Source organism: Mus musculus, chromosome 8 (assembly GCF_000001635.26).
Source record: "Mus musculus strain C57BL/6J chromosome 8, GRCm38.p6 C57BL/6J".
NCBI classification, from domain to species: Eukaryota; Metazoa; Chordata; class Mammalia; order Rodentia; family Muridae; genus Mus; species Mus musculus.
In genome coordinates, this window is record NC_000074.6 from 128,342,430 (window position 1) to 128,362,278 (window position 19,849).

The 19,849-nt window shown below is 44.4% G+C and overlaps 1 protein-coding gene, 1 long non-coding RNA gene and 1 other non-coding gene across 8 annotated transcripts in view; 2 read left to right on the top strand and 1 right to left on the bottom strand.

Moving 5' to 3' along the window:
• Positions 1 to 15,808, bottom strand: part of A930035F09Rik — a 153,525-nt gene extending 137,717 nt beyond the window's left edge. The window contains exon 1 of the long non-coding RNA XR_879381.3: positions 14,952 to 15,808. This is a non-coding gene — a long non-coding RNA (RIKEN cDNA A930035F09 gene). The remainder of the gene's footprint in view (positions 1 to 14,951) is intronic.
• A 353-nt stretch (positions 15,809 to 16,161) lies between these two features.
• The window catches only part of Nrp1 (neuropilin 1), a 146,886-nt gene continuing 143,198 nt past the window's right edge, over positions 16,162 to 19,849 (top strand). For 3 of the 6 annotated variants that reach the window (NM_008737.2, NM_001358960.1, NM_001358959.1), the window contains exon 1: positions 16,644 to 17,203. In NM_008737.2, coding sequence (NP_032763.2) covers positions 17,131 to 17,203 — 73 coding nt within the window. In that variant the 5' untranslated portion in view covers positions 16,644 to 17,130. Of the gene's footprint in view, positions 16,300 to 16,357; positions 16,428 to 16,575; positions 17,204 to 19,849 lie in introns of those variants that run through there. The other 3 variants (XM_006530766.4, XM_030243349.1, XM_006530768.4) reach the window with 3 other exon arrangements.
• Mir1903 (microRNA 1903) lies at positions 16,812 to 16,891 on the top strand. The gene has a single exon (NR_035436.1). It is a non-coding gene; the product is annotated as a microRNA 1903 (primary transcript).

Sequence of the window (19,849 nt, forward strand, 5' to 3'; positions counted from 1 at the left end):
GGTTCCATCCCCAGTAACACAAAAGAATAAACAAACAAATAAAAACTCAAAGCAAGAAGTGTGGAAAATATTTATCAGGGAAAGAAGAGAAATTAAAATATGCAGAGTGTGCATTTAGTAATTATAGCTATAGAAAGAAAAAAGCTTGTTGGATAGAAAGGGCCAGAGCAAGGCAAGAAGGGAAGAAGGGGGAGGAAGGAAAGAAGGGAGAAGAAGAGGAGGAGGAGGAAGAGAAGGAGGAGGAGGAGGAAGAAGGAGACAGACAGACAGACAGACAGAGGAGAAGAAAACTACCAGCTAATAATGTTGTCTTGGGAATTCTATAACAATCTTATGTTATAGTCTAACCAGTCCCTCTGTTGGCTCAGAAAATTGAGCAGTTGGGATCACAGTATCTTTTGTATTTTCTTTTTTTTTCTTTTTTTTTATTACGTATTTTCTTCAATTACATTTCCAATGCTATCCCAAAAGCCCCCCCCCCAACTCCCCTACCCACCCATTCCCATTTTTTGGCCCTGGCATTCCCCTGTACTGGGGCATATAACGTTTGCCTGACCAATGGGCCTCTCTTTCCAGTGATGGCCGACTAGGTCATCTTTTGATACATATGCAGCTAGAGTCAAGAGCTCTGGGGTACTGGTTAGTTCATAATGTTGTTCCTCCGATAGGGTTGCAGATCTCTTAGCTCCTTGGATACTTTCTCTAGCTCCTCCATTGGGGGCCCTGTGATCCATCCAATAGGCCAGGGCCTAGCAAACACAGAAGTGGATCTTTTGTATTTTCAAACACTCTATCTGCTTTAGGTGAAAACTATATCAACATTACATGGTCATAATAACTAAAGAGAAAGGCAAAAGCAAGCGAGCCAAAATGACAAACAAAAATGTCCACAGCTGGCCTTCTTCTTAAAAATAAAACCCCCAAGAAAAGAAAGCGGAGGGCAAAATATGTAGACAAAGCTTCCAGTGAGTGTTGAAAATGGAAGGGACACAGTAAAGGTTAAGATTCTGTGCTGAACAAGTATGGACACCCCGGGATCTGGAAGCTGCAAGGTCTGACTTGGCTGTGTGGAAGTGTTTGTGCCTCATTACAATGGCCCTTAGGGACTCTTCCCTCTCCCTTGAAATTTGGGGAGATGACAGGAGTGGAAATGACCTGGTTATGTAGCTAGGAAGACTGCAATAGATACCAAACATCAGGGCATCATGGACATCTCAGGCATTATGGGCATTGCTCTAGGGGATTTTTCCTATTAGCCAAAGCACCTACCTCTTCCTTCATAGATACAACCTTCAGTTATGGCCCTGTCTCCTCATCGCCCACTTTTAGAAACTTATTTTCCACAGATTTCTCCCAGAAATAATGGAATATTAGTCTAAAGTATTCCTTATGGCTATTAGATTTTAAAACAAGAATAGTCATTATAACTCCAAGAGAAAGAACATGGTGTTCAGGAGCTTGAAGGAAGTGTTTTTATTTATCTTGTTTTCTGAGGACAGCTTTTACTAATGTATGTGATTGCTAAAATGGTATCAAATATGTCTTAAGCTAGATTAAGGAAGCTGCTTGTGTTCCAAATCCCCCTGAATGTGGCTTGGGTAATTTTGTTGTGTTAGTCACAAAGCCCTCCTCTTTATAATACTGAAGATGATGCTGTGGCCACAGCTTGATTAGTATGAGCTGTTTCAGTATTTCTGTGAAGAATAGAAATTTCCAGGACTTTCTACCAAAGCACAATACTCGATATATACAACTTCCAGCTTAGCATGTTAAGTCAACAATGAAAGAAAGAGCTGGACTTGGTCAGCCAAACTGGATCAAAACTTCTAGAGAGTCTGATCCTGTGATTTGTTCTTTTTTTTTTTTTTTGGTTTTTCGAGACAGGGTTTCTCTGTATTCTCTGTATAGCCCTGGCTGTCCTGGAACTCACTTTGTAGACCAGGCTGGCCTTGAACTCAGAAATCCACCTGCCTCTGCCTCCCGAGTGCTGGGATTAAAGGCGTGCGCCACCACGCCCAGCTTGGTTTGTTCTTGTTAAACACAAACTTTAGGTCAAAACTCTCCATGTGACAATTCTAATAGCAAAGCTTAAGGGGTGGCTATATGGAAATTTCTCTGCAAAATACCCAGCCATAGCAAAGTACCTGAAACCCTTATCATTAAAAAAAAAAAACACACATACACACACACACACATTCTGTTGACTGGGAAACAGTGTTTCAGGGATGCAGCCTACAGAGGAAGAATTTATAATAAGTATAAGAATGGATTCTGTTGATGGAGGATGCAAACTCCATGAGCCTTCTTCATAAGGAGTTCAATCCACTAAGACAAAAAGCTCACGGTTAGGGCCTAAATAATTCTCAGGGTTTGGGGGAAGTTCAGCTTGGCAGCTGGCTCCTAATAGAGTTAAAAAGAGTCACTAGGTTGTTTGCTCACTTTCACTCCAGCACACCAGGTGACCAGGTGTCATTCTTCCTTCCATTGAAGAAAGCAGGCCTGCAGTGCTGAACAATTCTAGTTTCCCCAATACTTACTCTAGGCTGTGCTTCCCACGATGATTGTGGCCCATTCCCTCCCTATAGCAAGAGATCCAGAGTAGCAGATACTGCAGCACTCTACTACAGAAACCAAGAGGAATGGTCTTGCTTCCATCCATGTTGCCTTGGTGAATCATCCTCAGAGGCTGAGGAAATGCCTTAGTCAGAAAAAAAACCTCATAAACAAAACAAAAATCAAAACTCAAGGTATAAGATTCTGAGAAACATGTGAATAGTCTTCTGGCACATGTGCACGTACACACACACACACACACACACACACACACACACACACACAGCCCTTAGGTAATTCCCAAAGACCCTTCATGAAATGAAGACTTTTGTTTCCCACTGAAGGGGAATACCAACATGCCTCATGCCTAAGAGAATTAGACAGAAAAGCATTTGGTACAAGGTGTCTGTGTGTGCTCTGTGATCTTTTTACTATGTTTTCTTTGTGGTCTGAGCTGTTTCCAGCTTTATTTTGTTATCATTTTCCACATTGAAAGTTGAAAGCAAATGCAGACAGACGACACTGTCTCCAGGTTTATATCAGAGCTCTGTGGTTGGTGTCAGGACCACTCATGGTTCAGAACACACAGAGTAGATTCTAACCATCAGGTATAGAAAGCAACTGGTGTCATGACACCCATTCATGCACAGTCCTGGCGGGGCATCCCTACACTACCAGCCTCCAACACAGGATGGTGGCAAACCTGGTCTTTTAAACTACTCACAACAGGAGAGACATTCAGTAGGACAATTGCAATGATCCTGAAAGACCACTCAATTCTACACCTGAAGCCTGGGAATTCAAAGCAAGAGTGAATTCCAGTTTTAGGCTGCGGCAGTGGTCGTTTGAATATCAGTTGAGCCCTACTAGTAGTTTTTAGTCTTTACACCAACTTGATAGGATCTAGAATTATCTGGGAGACAAATGTCCAGACATACATGTGAAGGACTATGTAGGTTTTTTTGAGGTAGGGAAACCCACACTAAATATGGGCTGCAGTATCCCAGGGTTTGTGGGCTTAGATTGAATAGAGGAAAAGGTGGACTTAGAACAGGCATTCATCTCTTTCTGCTTCCTGATTATACAGTGTGACCACCTGCCTCAGGCTTCTCTCATTATGTTATCTGCCCCATGATGGACTGTACCCTCAGAGTGTGAGCCAGAATAAATTCATCCTCCCTACTTGTTGACTATTTTCTTACAGAAAAAAAAAAAAGTCACTGTTTAAGTCCTCTTAGCTCCATTTCTGAGCCCCTTCCTCCTCTCAGCTCCATAAGTGGTCAGTGAGAGAAATGTTGTTTCCATTCAACCTCCCAGTGCCTGCCTCCCCCATAGGACAGCCAGATTCAAACTGGCTCACTGTCCTCCCTCTCTCCACTATTGCTGAACCACACAAGTATGCCTGAGGGACTGGCAGTCATTACAAGCCAGCATGAAATTCTCATCTGCCATGCTTAGCCTACCAGCTACAACTGGTTCCAGAAAAGGCACGCTAGGAACACCTTGACTCCCAATAAAGTTTCTGCTCACAAGCCTTCCTAGGTTGTTTGCACCTCACCTATAAATAAGACAAAAAAGGGCTTGAATATCCCTGAAAGCCAGTTGGTGGCACATGATGCTCTCTTTTCTTGGGATCTGTGTATAATAAAATGTTTCTGTTAGTCTCTGTGTAATGCTGAACTACCCCCTGTATTTCACCCAACTGACACATTAGACCATGGCTCCAATCTTGCTCAGGATGCTCCTTCTGCCTGTCTTTGGTAGGAATGAACTAAATATAGATGGATAATAAGTAAATTTCCTGTGATAGGCACACAAGCCCATGGATCAGACCAGAGACGCTTGGTTATTTGCCAGGATGAATGATTCTACTTTATTCTCTGACCATTCTTGACTACCAACTCCCCAGAAGCACCATCAGAACCAAGAGAGGGAGACCCTTCAAGATCAAGTTAGAGGAAAGTACATTAATGTGCTCAGAACTGCAGTAAAAGTCACCAGGTAGTAGAACTGACTCTAGCAGTGCTCTTAGGGAAGGAGGTGGTCTGTTACATGTTTCCCCACTCTCTGTTTCTGTCACTTTTTCCATCCCTCATTGACATACATACTATAAAACTTTCCAAAAATGTCATTTGTAGGGTTTTTGTTAATTTTTAATTTAATTCAGTTAAGTGTGACTGTGCATGCATACATCCACAAGCTACGAGAGTATGTGAATATCAGAGGACAATTTAAGAGTGTTTGTTCTTTCCTTCTGCTGAGAGTTGAGCTTTAGGTTTTTTTTTTTCTTCAAATTCTACTTTCAGTGATGGTTCTTAAACACATTATCCTCCCTTCTAGCCTATCACCCACCAGAGGAAATGGAAAAGAAAGCACATGGGAGAAGTGGGCCTGTTTAAAAATGGTTCATTGGAGCAAATCCCATCTGTGTTGTCAGGAAATCTTCAGTTCAGTTCACAGGTTAGCAGCAGCAGGTAAATCAGCTTGCAAACACTTCATAGATATACCAGCAGTCCAGTTTAGTAGTGTCAGGATAGCAGCAGTGGTGACATGATCTAGCAGGAACAGCTAGGCCTCAGCCAAATAAGCATGAGTCAGCAGATGGGAAGGGGCACCAGGAAAAGTTCTATGCTGTGCCTCTCTCAGTGAAGCAGAGATCAGCCAAGATGCAAGACCAATAAGCAGTGCACAACACTCTCTACTAGTAAATAAGTCAAACTCCTCTTGCAATCCAGTTGATCTCTGTTTATACTCCCTCCAAACATCATGTGTCCTCCATGGGTCTTGCTTCAGCACCATGTCTTGTCTCAGCATGTAAGTCTGTCTCAGCTGACATCACTCTGCCAATCAGCCTGAGTCTGAAGCAAGAAGCAGCAAGAAGCCACCAGCATACCTCTAGGAATTTTTTGGTGAGTTTCCCTGCTATGGAGTCCTAACAAATGGAGCTCAACTATTGTAAATTTAAGGCAGACCAGTGCATGAGTGTCATTAGCAAAGAATCCAGCCCATGTCCTTTCTGTTTGCTTTAGCTGAATATCCTTTCACCTGTGTCTGCTTCAGTGAAACATCCCATTACAGGTTTGCCTTAAAAACATTCCTTCACATGTTTGCCTCAGCAAAAACCATCCAACAAAACTGACTTTCCAAAGAACTCTTAAGTTTCCACCTCAAGGGGTTCCAAGGATTGAATTCAGGTCACCAAGCTCAACATCGTATGCCTTTAACTGGCTGTACCATTTCACTAGCCCAAGGTTACATTTCACAAAGGGACAAGCTGATAGTGTGCATCTGCCTATTCTAAATAGATCTTGAAGCTGTCAAGTGCTTCTTTTATTGTAAGACTCTGAACACAGTCAAGAAACCATATCATATGAGATTTTAAAAATAACCATTCCAAGCTTTTCCTTATATGATGCTAGTATGTGAAACCTTCTTAGAGTTCACCAGTCATGCTTCTGTGAAGACTACACTGTTAAATTTACTATTTTATAATTGACTCACAGGGAGTGTCTATATAGAAATATCCTCATTCTTTTTTCCCTCAAACGTTTTTTAAACTTCCTGAGCCCAGTAGAATATGCTGATATCAATGAGGATAGCCTCTGTGACTCATAATTTTTGTAAGACCAAAAAAGTTCCTTGACTCTAAAACCTTTTCTACGTGATTCACAGTGCCAGGTAAAAGTGATAGGTTTCTTAAAGAAAGGGTGGGCAGGAAAGAACACAACATTAGTTGCTGACTTGTCACTGTGGCCAAATACTTGACAAAAGCTACATAAGTTGGGAAGGTTTACTTTGACCCACAGTCCCAGAGTATAGTCCAACATGATGGGGAGCCAGGTAAGAAGAAGCATGAGGCAGATGGTCACATTGTATCAGTGGTTGGGAAACAAGAGATGAATGCTGGTACTCACTCTGCTTTCTCCCTTTTGTTCAGAACTCCAACCAATGGGATGATGCCACCCAAACACAAGGTGGGCCTTCTCTTCTCGGTCAAACATGGGGTGTGCCTCTTAGGTGACTGTGAATCTAGTCAAATTGGCTAACTATCATCAGGAAAATAAAAAGGAGATGGAGTTAAACATTGATGCCATTTGCCTTGCAGTCTCACTGGCAGCTCACTGGAATGTGAGCTTCTGATTTTGAAACTAAGGCTATTTTCATCCACTAGGTGTTTATATTATAAAACACTAAAAAACAAAGAAAAACTAAATGTGGCATATGGACACCAACCATGTTAAAACTTCAAGGGGAATGTTTCCTATTTTTTCACTTGAAACAGCTAAAGGTAGCAAAGGATAGAGGAGCAGCTATGCGATGTGGGGAAGTAACTTGGTGGTACATTAGCCTGGGGACATGAGTTCAGAACCCCAGAATCCATGTAAAGAGCAGACACAGTGGCACAGACCTATCCATAGTCCTGGGAAGTACAGACAGGTGATCTTGGGGAATTTTGGGGCAGACAAACTAGGCAAGTCAGTGAGCTCCAGGTTCAGTGAGAGACCCTGTGTCAAAAAAATAAAGAGAATGTAGGCTGTGAAGACAGAGCTCATTAAAGCATAAATTAAATAAATAAATAAATAAATAAATAAATAAATAAATAAATAAATACAGAGTTCACTGAGTAAAGGTACTTGTTATCCAAGTCTTTTGATCCAAGGTTGATCCCTGGAACCCATGGATGAAAGGAGAGAACAAATACAGGCCTTTATACACATGTTGTGGCACAGGAGCCCACACACTCATCATACAAGTGTACACATACACACACTAATCACATATACACACATTAATCACACACACACACACACACATTAATCACACGCACACACACACACACACACACAACTGACTGACTTGTGGACATGTTGCCTATACTTAGTCTAGCACATTTTCCCTTTCTTCTGATCACAGAATGCAAAGATTCTTTTCTCAGTTGTCTCTCTGCATCCTGTCTGCCTTGTATCTGATGCCCATCACTAGAGTGGGTGACCTGGAATGCTCTTCTTGGGCAACTGACTAGCCCAGGACTGTATTCACAATCCACACATCAAACAAAAGAATGAGATAAGCATGCCTCTGGAGGGAAAATACCCTGGCCTCAAACTTTTATCTGTGATGTGACTTCAGAAGTCCACTGAAACACCCAAGGAGCTGAAGGAGTCTGCAACCCTATAGGTGGAACAATATGAACTATCCAGTACCCCCAGAGCTCGTGTCTCTAGCTGCATATGTAGCAGAAGATGGCCAAGTCGGCCATCACTGGGAAGAGAGGCCCTTTGGTATTGCAAACTTTATATGCCCCAATACAGGGGAATGCCAGGGCCAAGAAGCAGGAGTGGGTGGGTAGTGGAGCAGGGCGGAGGGAGGGTATAGGGGACTTTCAGGATATCATTTGAAATGTATATAAAGAAAATATCTAATAAAAAATAAATTAGTTAAACAAACAAACAAACAAACAAACAAAACTGAAGTCCACTGAAACACAGGCTGTTATTTTCACCTTTGTCTTGCTTGGAGCATGCTCAAGAATCAAATCACCAGATGGAAATACAGGTGACTTCCTACTAACTGGCAGCCATGTGATCTTTGGTTCCAGCTTGGCATGAATTCAGTTCTGTACCTTGGTTACCTAATCATAGCCATTAATTAACTTTTCTGGTTCAGACAATCTAGCTTGCACTTGTTTGTGATTGTGTGTGTGTGTGTGTGTGTGTGTGTGTGTGTGTGTGTGTGTGTGTGTATGGATGCATGTGACAGCCAGAATACAAATTTAGGTTGTCATTCCTCAGGAGCTGTCCTCCTTGATTTTGAGATGGTTTTTCACTGGCCTTGAGCTTGCTAAGTAGACTAGGCTGACTGGCCAGCAAACATCATATCTCCAACTCTCCAGTACTGGAATTATAAGCATATGTGCCACAAAGCCTGTTTTTTTAAAAAAATATGGTTGTCTTCGTTACTGCTCTGTTGGTGTGAAGAGACACTGAGGCACCTCTTACAAAAGAAAGCATTTAGTTAGGGGCTTGCTTACGGTTTTAGAGGGTTAATCCACAATCATCATGGTGTGAAACTGACAGGCATAGTACTGAAACAATAGCTGAGAGCTTTACATTTAAATACACAGGCAGCTGGCAGAGAAAAAGACACTGGACCTGCTATGGAACTTTGAAACCTCAAAGCCCATCCCCAATGACACACTTCCTCCAACCAGGCCATACCTTCTAATCCTTCTCAAACAGTTTCACTCCCTGGTGACTAAACATTCAAACATAAGAGCCTATAGGGTCTATTCTCATTCAAATCACCACAATGGTTTGAGTTCTCATACTTGCACAGCAAGCATATTACCCACTGAGTCATCTCTTCAGCCTTCTAGGCTATATTTCTTAAGATGTAGCAACAAAACCTGATTACCACTCACTCTGTACCCTAGAATTTACAAGGTACTTCCCCTTAAATGTGATGTGAAAGTCACTGTCTTCTGGCTACATAGTAAAAGATACACAGTCAAAATGATCAAGATGAACTTTAAACACAGCTATCACCACTGACCTGCCTCTGTTCTGTTCTAACTATGCTGAAGCTCAGAGCAATCATCCTAAAACCAAGGCCCAAGTTATGTTGAAAATCAGTAAGGTATGACTTTGCTTTTATAAATAGCATGAAATCTGTGTGATTATGAGTACATCTGAATATGATATTGGTTGCTTTTCTTGTGACTATGTTCAAATATGAGACAAGAAGCAACATAAGAAAAAAGAGAGTTTATTTTGGTTCGCTGTTCTCAGACACGGTCCATGATGGAGAAGGAGTGGTGGAAAGGCATGGTGGCTGGAGTGTGAGGCAGAGAGAGAAAGAGATGATTCCAGACACTCAGTCACCTTCTCATGTGATTGCATCCAGGATCCTAGTCTGGGATGGTGCTGCTCACATTTAGGGTAGGTGTTTCTACCCTAAGTTCATTCATTCTAGAAATTCCCTTACAGATCTGTATAGACTCTAGTCTCAGATGAGATGTCAAGATATCAATGTGAACCATCACAAGCCTGTCTGGTTACAATGAGTCCATGCCTCAACCTACTTACTCAACCTGCAAAATCACAAATGCAGGTCGAGGAGATAGCTTAGCAGAGAAATTACTTGCCAGCAATTATAAAGAACAGAGTTCAGATCTCCAGTATCCATGTAAATGGAGCAGGTGGGCAGCCTATCTTTAGTACATGAGGAAAGTAGGAAGAGAATATTCCTGAAGCAAATTGGCTAGGTAAGTAGACTAACAGAATCAGTAAGGTCTGGGTTCAAGTGAGAGACCCTACATCAATATATAAGGAGAAGATAGATAAAGGGAGAATGCTGTTATCAATCTTGGACTTCCATATGTGTGTGCAAATATGCGCAATGTACACACACACACACACACACACACACACATCTGGGCACAGGCCACATATTTGCATGCAAAAAAATTATAAATGGGTTTAAGAAGTTCTGAGGATGCAAACTGTAACCTGAAAGTCTGGCTCTGCCCCTGCTTGTTGCTTCATGGTACATTTTCTCTTCTTTCTTTTCTTTTTCTCAGTTCCCAGAAGTAACCTTTATTTATTTATTTGCTGCTAGTGAGGATATGGTCCCAACTATAGACACAGTATCCAAGACAATTCAGGCACACACTGTTTTTTAAAGGAGATTTACTGGGCTGCCTTACAGTCTTCAATTTATCCATGACACACATTTTCTGGATGCCTATGCATTTAGACTGTGTCATCTCCCTCCGCTTTTGCATGTTTGTTCTGTCTGGTATCTGTAAGTCTAACTGTCTCTGGGAGAATGAAGACAAAAATGTGCAGGGCCATCCCTCCCAAAGAACTTCCTTTGCTGTCTACACGCTAGTTCTTGCTGGAGTGTGTTGGCTATGTGAATAGACCTCCAAAAGCTCACTTGTTTTAAGGCTTGGAAAATATGAGCACTTCAGGAAGCCTGCTCTTTCTGCATGACCGCTTTGTGTCATCTGTTCCTTAGTGTGGCATTACAGGTCCCTCAAGATGGTGCATTTTGTGGCTGGAAACCAACCCACAAGTATTAATGCATCACTTCTCATAAAGGAAACAAGGTGTTCTTGACTTAATGGCTTAACATAACAAATGGAAGAAAAGGCTTAAGGAAAGAGTGGCCACTGATAGTCTGCCAGCTGCTTTGACTGAACTATCATGGCAAGAAATTGCATGACAGTTTTTAAAAGCCACACTTATCTGTGAAAAATGGTTCATGATGATGCTGAATGGAGACTTCACAAGACTGAAGATGTGCTCTGGCTGTTTCACAGAGTCACCTAAATAATGCTCTGTGTGCTCATGTAAAGGCTAATATCTTAAATTCCCTTTGAACAATCTTTAAGAGTACAATGAACAAAGAAGAGAATGTAGGTATAAGGATGAAAGACATTGTTATTATTGAAGAGCCATATGGCTATGAGGAAGGGTATAGTCTTTGGATATCACCAGACACATTTATTTATTTATTTATTTATTTATTTATTTATTTATTGTAAACAGACATTTATTGAGAATCATTCTTGAGTCATGAAAGTTGAAAGAATGTAATTCTGTATTACTATATATCATTTTATTAAGCAAATTGTTGTGAGTTTTATGAAAACCAGTTCAGTGTTCATGAAAAACGTTGTATATACCATATGTTCCTAGTTCTAAATGTGAACTTTTAAAATCATCAACGGAGCCAAGAAAATAGTATTCTCTCTGGTCAGCATGGTCTCCACATTGGTATCACTGGCTCACTGACCAGCCAGCCTAAGCAAATCAGTCAGCTCTATGCCAGTGAGAACCTCCCCCTCAAATACAGTGGGAAGAAACAAGCATGCATTTCCTGGCCCCCGTGCTCCAAGGTAAATAATACATGTTTATGAAAATTCTGCCTATGGCTTTCCTTTTCTGTCCTCTCACTTTGTCATCCTTCCTGCCACTTTACTACCACCAACTACACTTCAGTGACCCATACACTCATCACCTCAAAGCCAAGTAATGGTTTGGATTACAAACTCATCCAGAAAGGGGCAGAAACTGAAACTAGTCAAAGTCCAACTTTCTTCCAAGACAGCCTTCTTCAGTGTCCATGCCCATGTGGCCACTAAAACCCCTATAGTTATGGAGGATTGAGTCCTGCAGGGTCTTTCTTGACAACACCTGCTCCTCTGTTGCCATAGCAACCTGCCTGTCCGGTTAGCTTCACTCTCTAACTGCATGAACTCCTTGCTTCCCCTTTCTTCCCACTGTGAGTTCAGAGCAGTATGTCAAAACTCATCTTCTTCCCTAATTCCACAGACCACCCATTCTCCATGCAACTGCCAGTGTGGTGGAATTCTTTAAATTAAGTTATTCTGGGATAAATTAAACAATTATTAACTATGTTTTGAGGCTTTCTTTCTTCTTTCTTCCTTTTGACAGCATCTCATGTAGTCTAAGCTAGCTTCAAACTCCCTTAACCAAGGACGACCTTGAACTCTGAATTCCCCCAGCTTCTACATTCAGAGTGCCAGGATTGCAGATAGGCCCAGCTCTGCTTGGTTTTTGTGTGCTGCTGGGATTGAACCTAGCTTGCATGTTAGGAAAGCATTCTATCAACTCAAATATATCAGCAGCCCTGTTTTGAGCTTTTGACTATTTTAATAATGATTTTCTTATTGATCTTTCAGCATAATTTAAACTTTTTATTCTTTAGTCACTTGGAATTATGTGACTAAAGACTTTGAGTCGCCAATCCTCTGCTTTGCTTGCTCCTTGGAAATTTTGAATTCGTTCTCTCTAATGATATTTTAAATTTTGCTTGCTGAGTGTTTCTGTCTGTTGTTTTTATTTTCCTAATTTAGATAGAATTCAGCCAGGTAGTGTGGTTGGAAATTTGTGATCCCAGCATGTTGGTAAATTACACAGACAGTGTCTCAATCTCAACCCCTGCCCCAAGAAGTAGTTCATGGAAGGCAGATTAATCACCGGTTACTGTTTCAGACTAAATACTGTTTTCAAAATCTAACCCCAAAGGCTGTGACTCCACCAGCATGACTCAGAATTTAGCCCTGTCCACCTGTGTCAGGGGATATTCAGATCACAAAGACTTTGCTTTGAAATCTTATCCTGTAGGTTTTAGAAAGCATTCATGTCTATACTACTTAGAGAAACAGAAATGAGGGCTAGAGAGATGGTACCAAGGTTGGGTGTACCCGCTGTCCTCCCAGAGAACCTAGCTTCAGCTCCCAGCATCCACATTGGGCAGCTAACAACCATCTGTAATTCCAGATCCAGGGCATCTGACAACTCTGGTCTGTGGCCACCTGCACTCACATATACATACCATGTGTGGACACACACACATAATCAAAAGTAACAAAAACTAAAGTAGCTTTTTAAAAAGAAACAAAATTAAAGATTTCTTTATTTATTCTCTTCTGCCACTACAAATCCAGATACCTATAGCAGGATCCCCAAGAGACAACTTTTGCATGACAGTTGTTTCATAAAGGTATCATTTTAAGGAAACTGTCTCATTTAGAGTGTTTAAACTTATTTTAATTGTGTGTACATATGCCTGGGTATACTCATGTAAGTGGAAGTGCCTGTGGAGTTTAGAAGAGGGTATTGGATCCCTGGGAACTGTAGGTATAGGTAGTCTTGAATTATCCAGTGTAACTGTTGGGAACTGAACTTGAAAGAGCAAAACCTTCCCTTCACCACAATGCCATCTCTCCTGACCCAAAGGGATTCTCTCTCTCTCTTTTTTTTTTTTTTCTAAGTTTCTTTGTTCTGTGAAGGCAGTGTCTCAGGTAGCACAGACTGACCTTGAACTCACTCTGACCTTGAAACCCTGATCCTCATGCCTCCTGTTCCAGAGTGCTGGGATCGGGGCCCCATACCACCAAATGTGTAAACTGCAGTTTCTCTTCTTCCATGTTAGATGTTGGTTAGCTCCTAAGAATTCTTTGTTTCTTTATTGCCATAGGTTTGACTTTAAAAACAACACAATGCATAATCTTGACTGCACTTGATGTGGTTTTGAGCTACACTGGGATCCCCATATTGTACCCTTGAGAACTAGGTGGTCCAAAGGCCTTCTGGGAGCAATGACTCTCTTATTTCTAGCAAAGTGATGTGGCTTGGTGAAAGGAGCAAGGTTTTTCCACCCAGCTAGTTCATACTGGCTGTGCTCAAACAGGCCCCAACCTCAGCAGCCCCTGAGGTGGAACTGACCATGGACAGCCTCTATCCAGCACGGTTAGGGCAGCAGATAGATAAATCACCCGAAGGTAGAAGCAGACCCTGTCTCCTAGGCAGATCTGTGATATCAAGAAGAGGGATATGTGCACGAGACCAAAATAAAATCAAACTAGGAATACTGCCAAATTCTTCCTCTGTCTCACACTTGCTCTCCTATAAAGCCACTCTGTTTCCCTGGGTGGAGAAGTACAGGTATCTAAAATGGCCTGTCTCTCTTGATGGGATCCTATGGCACAGGAAAAGGTTGTTAACCAGAACGGTTAGCAGTATACCTACGCACTAGCTGGCAATTATTTATTAGAGTGGCTTGGCTCCATTTCTCAGACCCACTGTGGAAAAGAAAAAGTGTCTAGGAAAGCCTCAGTTCTGGAAAATGAGAAACAATAGCTTTAAGTATGTTTCCCCTAAAGTACACACAGGGCATGCCTTACAACCGAGAAAAGCTATCAAGAGAACTTAGGGGCTGAGCCAGAAAACTAGGAGTCTTTCACTGGTTCCCCAAGCTTCTTGTTTCTGGGTATGGGGAACTGTCCCTTCCAGGGCGCACCAGTTGATCACTCAAGTGTCCTAAGTGTGCCCCTTATCTCACCCGACCCAGGGCAGATTGGTTAAATACAGGCTTCAGCTTCGCCTGGGCTAGCCAGGCAAAGGGGTTCCTCTTCGGAAAGAGACAAGGATCTGGATCTCCACAATTTTGGCCTGGTTTCCCTCTTATGTCGACTCGCCAAGTCCGGCGAGGCGCCTGTCCGTTGGACTCCAGGACTAGGGTGGCGCGGGGTCACCCTGAATCTAAGGCTTGCCCAACATAGTTGGAATTGGCAAGGATGCGCCCGATGCCTGGCGCAGGGAGGCGGGGACACGCGCTCCGTGTGGCACATCGCCAGGGCTGCCGCCCCCCCCCCCCCCCCCCCCCCGCCGCCGCCACTCTCGTTCCCCTAGCTTTACCCTGGGCGCGGCTATCGCCTAGACCTTGCCTGCAGAGGGCCAACGGCCTCACGACTGCCCCTTCCGCTCGACTCAGGCGTTTGACTCCCGGCCTTCTGGCACGCCCAACCAACCCACCCGGAGTTCCAAAGGGTCGGAGAACCAAAGAGGAAGCTAGGGGCGACTAACCGGGGGCGCTCCGGGGCTGGCTCTCTGCACGCAGGGTTGGCGCTGCGGTGGGGCAGGGAGGGAGAGGCTGCGTTGGAGGCGGGGCTGGTAACCAGGGCCGGAAAGAAGGCTGGACTCTGGAGCCAGTGGGTCCTGCGCGGGAGCCCAGGAGGGAGATCCGCACAACGGACAAGCCTCAATTCAGCGCCCAGCCCAGACATCCAACGCAGAGTCCTGGCCTAGGGCACCAGTGTCCTGAGCGATCTTTCTCCCTGAATGACCCTAGTTTTTCAGCCAAAACCTTTGACCAGAGTCTCCTTGCCAGCATTCCCAAATCTTTGCAACCCCTTGTACCAGGTAGGAGTCAGTCTCTGTGGTGGCAGTATGTCTATAAATGCCACTTCCCAGAAGGCGTATGACCTTTTCACCTTACCCACCAGCTCCTTCGGAGGTCATTGAGCCCGGTATATGTACTTGATCAGAAGCCTCAACCAGTTTATGTCCCTGGGTGTCCTTGCTATTCATAAACCAAAGCCACCTGCTGCAGTTCTCGGAAAGCCCTCGAGGATGGAACCGGACTACATGGGGGAGGGGAGGCACTGGGCAGACACCAGGGACGCACCTCGTAAGTGGGTGGCGTATGAGGCTGGAGGATCAGTAGACACAATTGCCTGTAATCTAAACCTGGCACTAGGAGACCCTTGCAAAGATCATCCTGTCACCCTCACAAGGGGTCGTTGCCAGTCTTATCCTTCCCTCGGTGTGCACAGAAATGGGTCCCTCGACCCCTGATTCAGATTCTTGGAGTTCTACGTGGCTGGTCTGCGACTGTTGGCGGCTGCCCCCTAGCTGAAAGGCGCGCCACCATCCATCCTCCGAGCTCATGTAACCCCAAAGAAGAGGGGACCAAATCTCGGGGAACAATGCAGCCTGAAGCGTCAGGGGTGGGGATGGGGGTATCAGGTACCCATCCTCGCCTTTATGCACGGCGAGGAGACCTTGTTCCGCTGCAGCCAGGGTCCGTGCTCTAAGAAAGTCTGCCTATGCTTTACGTGGCAGACTGGGTCACAGTTCTCTAAGATCAACAGCGTGTCTCGCAGAACAACCAAGGCGTTCTTCTTTTAGTCTAAGTCCTACTCGGAGCGTCCTGGAGCGCCCGACTGCTTCCTGCCCCAAACCTCAGGCTGACACCCAGGAAGTGAAAGCGGGGACTGACAGCGCGATCCACGCCTCCGGGGGCGCCGGTACCTAGGGATTAGGAGTTCCGTGAAGTAGCAGCTAACCCCGGTCTCTCGGAACTCCTTGACTCCAGGATCCTCGCCTACACGAGCAGCCTAGTTCAGTTCTGGGGTGCAGAGATCTCGTCAAGGTAGACTAGCCTGCCACTGGGGCTGGTACCACTTGTACTGCCCCTTCTGACACACATACGTGACCTTGCGCTCTGGGCGCAGACAACCTGCTCCCTAGTGACCTTCTTCCCGCGGAGAGCACAGCAGGGTACCCGGAGGTGGGGTGGAGGGGGGAGCCCAGAGGACCAACCGGGAAAGCACGCGGAGAGAAACTTGTGTCTCTGAATCTCCAGCCAGGCAATCACTGGCAGAGCTGTGCGGGGAGGGGGCGGGAGGAAGGGAGGGAAGGGCTCTGGGAGGGAGGGGGAGGTCGGAGAGAGAGGCGGGTGCCAGTGGAGAAAGTCCTTGCTCTCCCGCTCATCTTTTCATTGCTCTCTCTCCTTCCCGCAGACAACCCGGACCTCCTCTGGGCGCCAGCTCCTCGGCTCCAACCCGTCCAGAATCAAGCGGGATTTTTTTTTTCTTTCCCTCTAGAAATTGGCTTTGGTGTGTCGCCCGCCCTCTCCCCTCCTCCTCGCAACTCCTCCCCTCTTTTTTTTCCTCCTTCTTCTTCTTCCTGAGACATGGCCCGGGCAGTGGCTCCTGGAAGAGGAACAAGTGTGGGAAAAGGGAGAGGAAATCGGAGCTAAATGACAGGATGCAGGCGACTTGAGACACAAAAAGAAAAGCGCTTCTCGCGAATTCAGGCATTGCCTCGCCGCTAGCCTTCCCCGCCAAGACCCGCTGAGGATTTTCTGGTTCTTAGGCGGACTTAAGAGCGTTTCGGATTGTTAAGATTATCGTTTGCTGGTTTTTCGTCCGCGCAATCGTGTTCTCCTGCGGCTGCCTGGGGACTGGCTTGGCGAAGGAGGATGGAGAGGGGGCTGCCGTTGCTGTGCGCCACGCTCGCCCTTGCCCTCGCCCTGGCGGGCGCTTTCCGCAGCGGTAAGTGACAGCCGGAGACGGGAGCAACCAGAGTGCCCGGGGCTGCCGAGTCCCCTCGGGCGAAGGGGTTCCAGCCCCAGCCACGGGACTTCCAGCCCCAGCCACGGGACGCGCGCACGGCTGCCGGGCGCAGGAAACTTGCCTGCGCAAGGAACGGAGAAGTCAGGGCGTCTGGGGCAGGAGGACCACAAACCCTCGGCCCCCTGCTCCAGTTGGTTGCTGGCTTCTCCTGCCTCTGTTTCGAGACAGAGCTGCCTACCTTCCCAGATCAGCACACCAATTATCTTAATAATGTTTCCTCCCAGAGGCAATTAAATGAGACTCCCTTTCAAAAATCTGATGGCTGCTGAGAGTTAATGAACACTTCACCGGGAGGACTTCCTGGTTCTCCTCAAAACACCCCTGCTCGGTTTCCTCTGGTGGGCGACACAGAGAGATAGCGGTCAGTCTTGGCGCTGGAACTCTCCGCTGCCTTTGTAAACCGTCTGTGATCAGTCTGAAGTATGAATGAAAGTCGCACTGTCAATAAAGGCTTTGGATCTATTCAGTGTGAGGTACCAGCGTGTCTGAGAATTCGTAACCCTGTTGCAGCTTCCAGTTGGCTTTTAAAACCACTCACTGTTAAGTAAATGAAAGGCAGTCCTGGGTATAAACAGTGCCTTGGAACATAAAGAGTGTGTTTAAAATGGGATCTGGTACAAATGTGTTCCACGTCCCCTGGAAAGGTGCTGAAGGCTAGGCAAGGGCTGATCGGAACAGTAGATCTTCATCATTATTATTAACTAATAGCTAAATGTTTACTTTGTCTGGCTCAGATTTCAATCAAAGTAATTAGGAGAAAAGTGCATCTACCACTTATTGTAGTATATTGTTTTAATAAGAGCTGAGCGGAGGGCTCTACCAGGAAGAATTTAAATCACTCCTTTATGATAGAAGTTAATCTCCTTAATGTGCTTTCCCCAGGTTTTGTGATTTCAACTATAGATCTCCCCCAACAGGTACCAAGCAGTGTTCTCAAAAGATATGCAAAATTTTTGTGAACACGGCTGGAATTCAATTTATTAATGAATTCGAGTTGGCGGCATCTTCCTATATACTCTGGAAGGGAAGCCAAACACTCAAAAAATCATGAATGTGGAGTTCAATTTGTTAATGAACCTGAGTTGGTGGAGTGCTTCTATACTCTGGCAGGGAATGAAATATCTTTTTCCTCTAACAGAAAGAACTCAAATGTTTAGAACTCAAACGGTTATCCTTCATAATGCGTAAGGATGGAGTGGAGGCCCTCAACTTTCCTAATGCTGCAACCCTTTTAGTACAGTTCATGCTGTGGTGACCCCCAACCATAAAATTATTTTTGTTGCTACTTCATAGCTGTAGTTTTGCTACTGTTATAAATCGTAATGTAAATATTTTTGGAGAAAGAGGCTTGCCAAAGGGGTTGAAACCCACAGATAGAGAACAACACTGGGTTAGAGCCATGTTGGGGTACCCAAAAGATGGTCATAATAACCAATGTGAAGAGCATTAAGACTTGTGTGGTACTGAACAACACACACACACACACACACACACACACACACACTTTTTAATTTTCTTAGCAGAAATGTGGGGGATGCTGAGAATCTGGACTCCACTCAACTGAAACCTTATTGCTATGCTTGAGGTGGCCAGGGCTGGCACATGACTCAGTAACTCTCTAGTCCTCTTAAAACCATATCCACCTCCTCCCAGTAAGTGTCTACTAAATTAATTCATTAACCTTATTTAGGACTAATGGTCCACAGTCATTAGGAATCGCTCTCTCCTAATCAAGTGTTAGAGAGACTGAACAGAGTGTGGGAGTCCAGCAGTCCACATTATCTTATTACACTGTCACTTTCTCAGAAGTCACAGATTAAAGTGCTCTGGTATGGTACCAACCCCACCTCACTGTCTTCTGAAGTGACTATCTGTCGACTGTTTTATTTCTCTCTCCTAACAGATGCCATGGTGGCTACACAGAGCTGGAGTGACTTAATGAGCTGGGGGGTGGGGCTGAGGGGGTCACTCTCCAAGATTTCTGCACAAAACAAAATAATGCCAGAGCCTCTGCAGAATCACACCACTGAGCTGGCTAACGTCATTAGCTGAGATTCTGAGCGTTGGTTGCAACATTAGTTCTTCTTGAAGACCTAAAGCTTTTAAAAACCAATGGGAAGCGAATCTGTAGGACCAACCCACTCCAATCTAAGAAACAGCCAGAAACATCTAGCAATTGGAGAAAACAACATAATTTATATTGTCTTCTTTTTAATTTATGGGAAATGACTTCTGTAATGCATGTAGCTTTATGCATTTTTGATGTGCACTTCATCTTTCATTTCCATTTGACCTGGTTTTCCTGTAATAAAATTCCTTAGATTTATAAATTCATGCTGAGAGCAAAGAATGCCATTCTCTTTCCACAGGGAATCTATTAGATGTAATATTAAAATCTATATATACCATTACTGGATGTTTGTGATTGATAGGCTTATACATTTCAATATTTCATACCTGTACTTCCTACATAGTTTATGCACCAAATTTTTATTGCCTAAAATTAAGCATCAATAAATGGGGTGGCATTTGCAGGCTGTGGCTCTCCTGTGCGAAACCCATAAT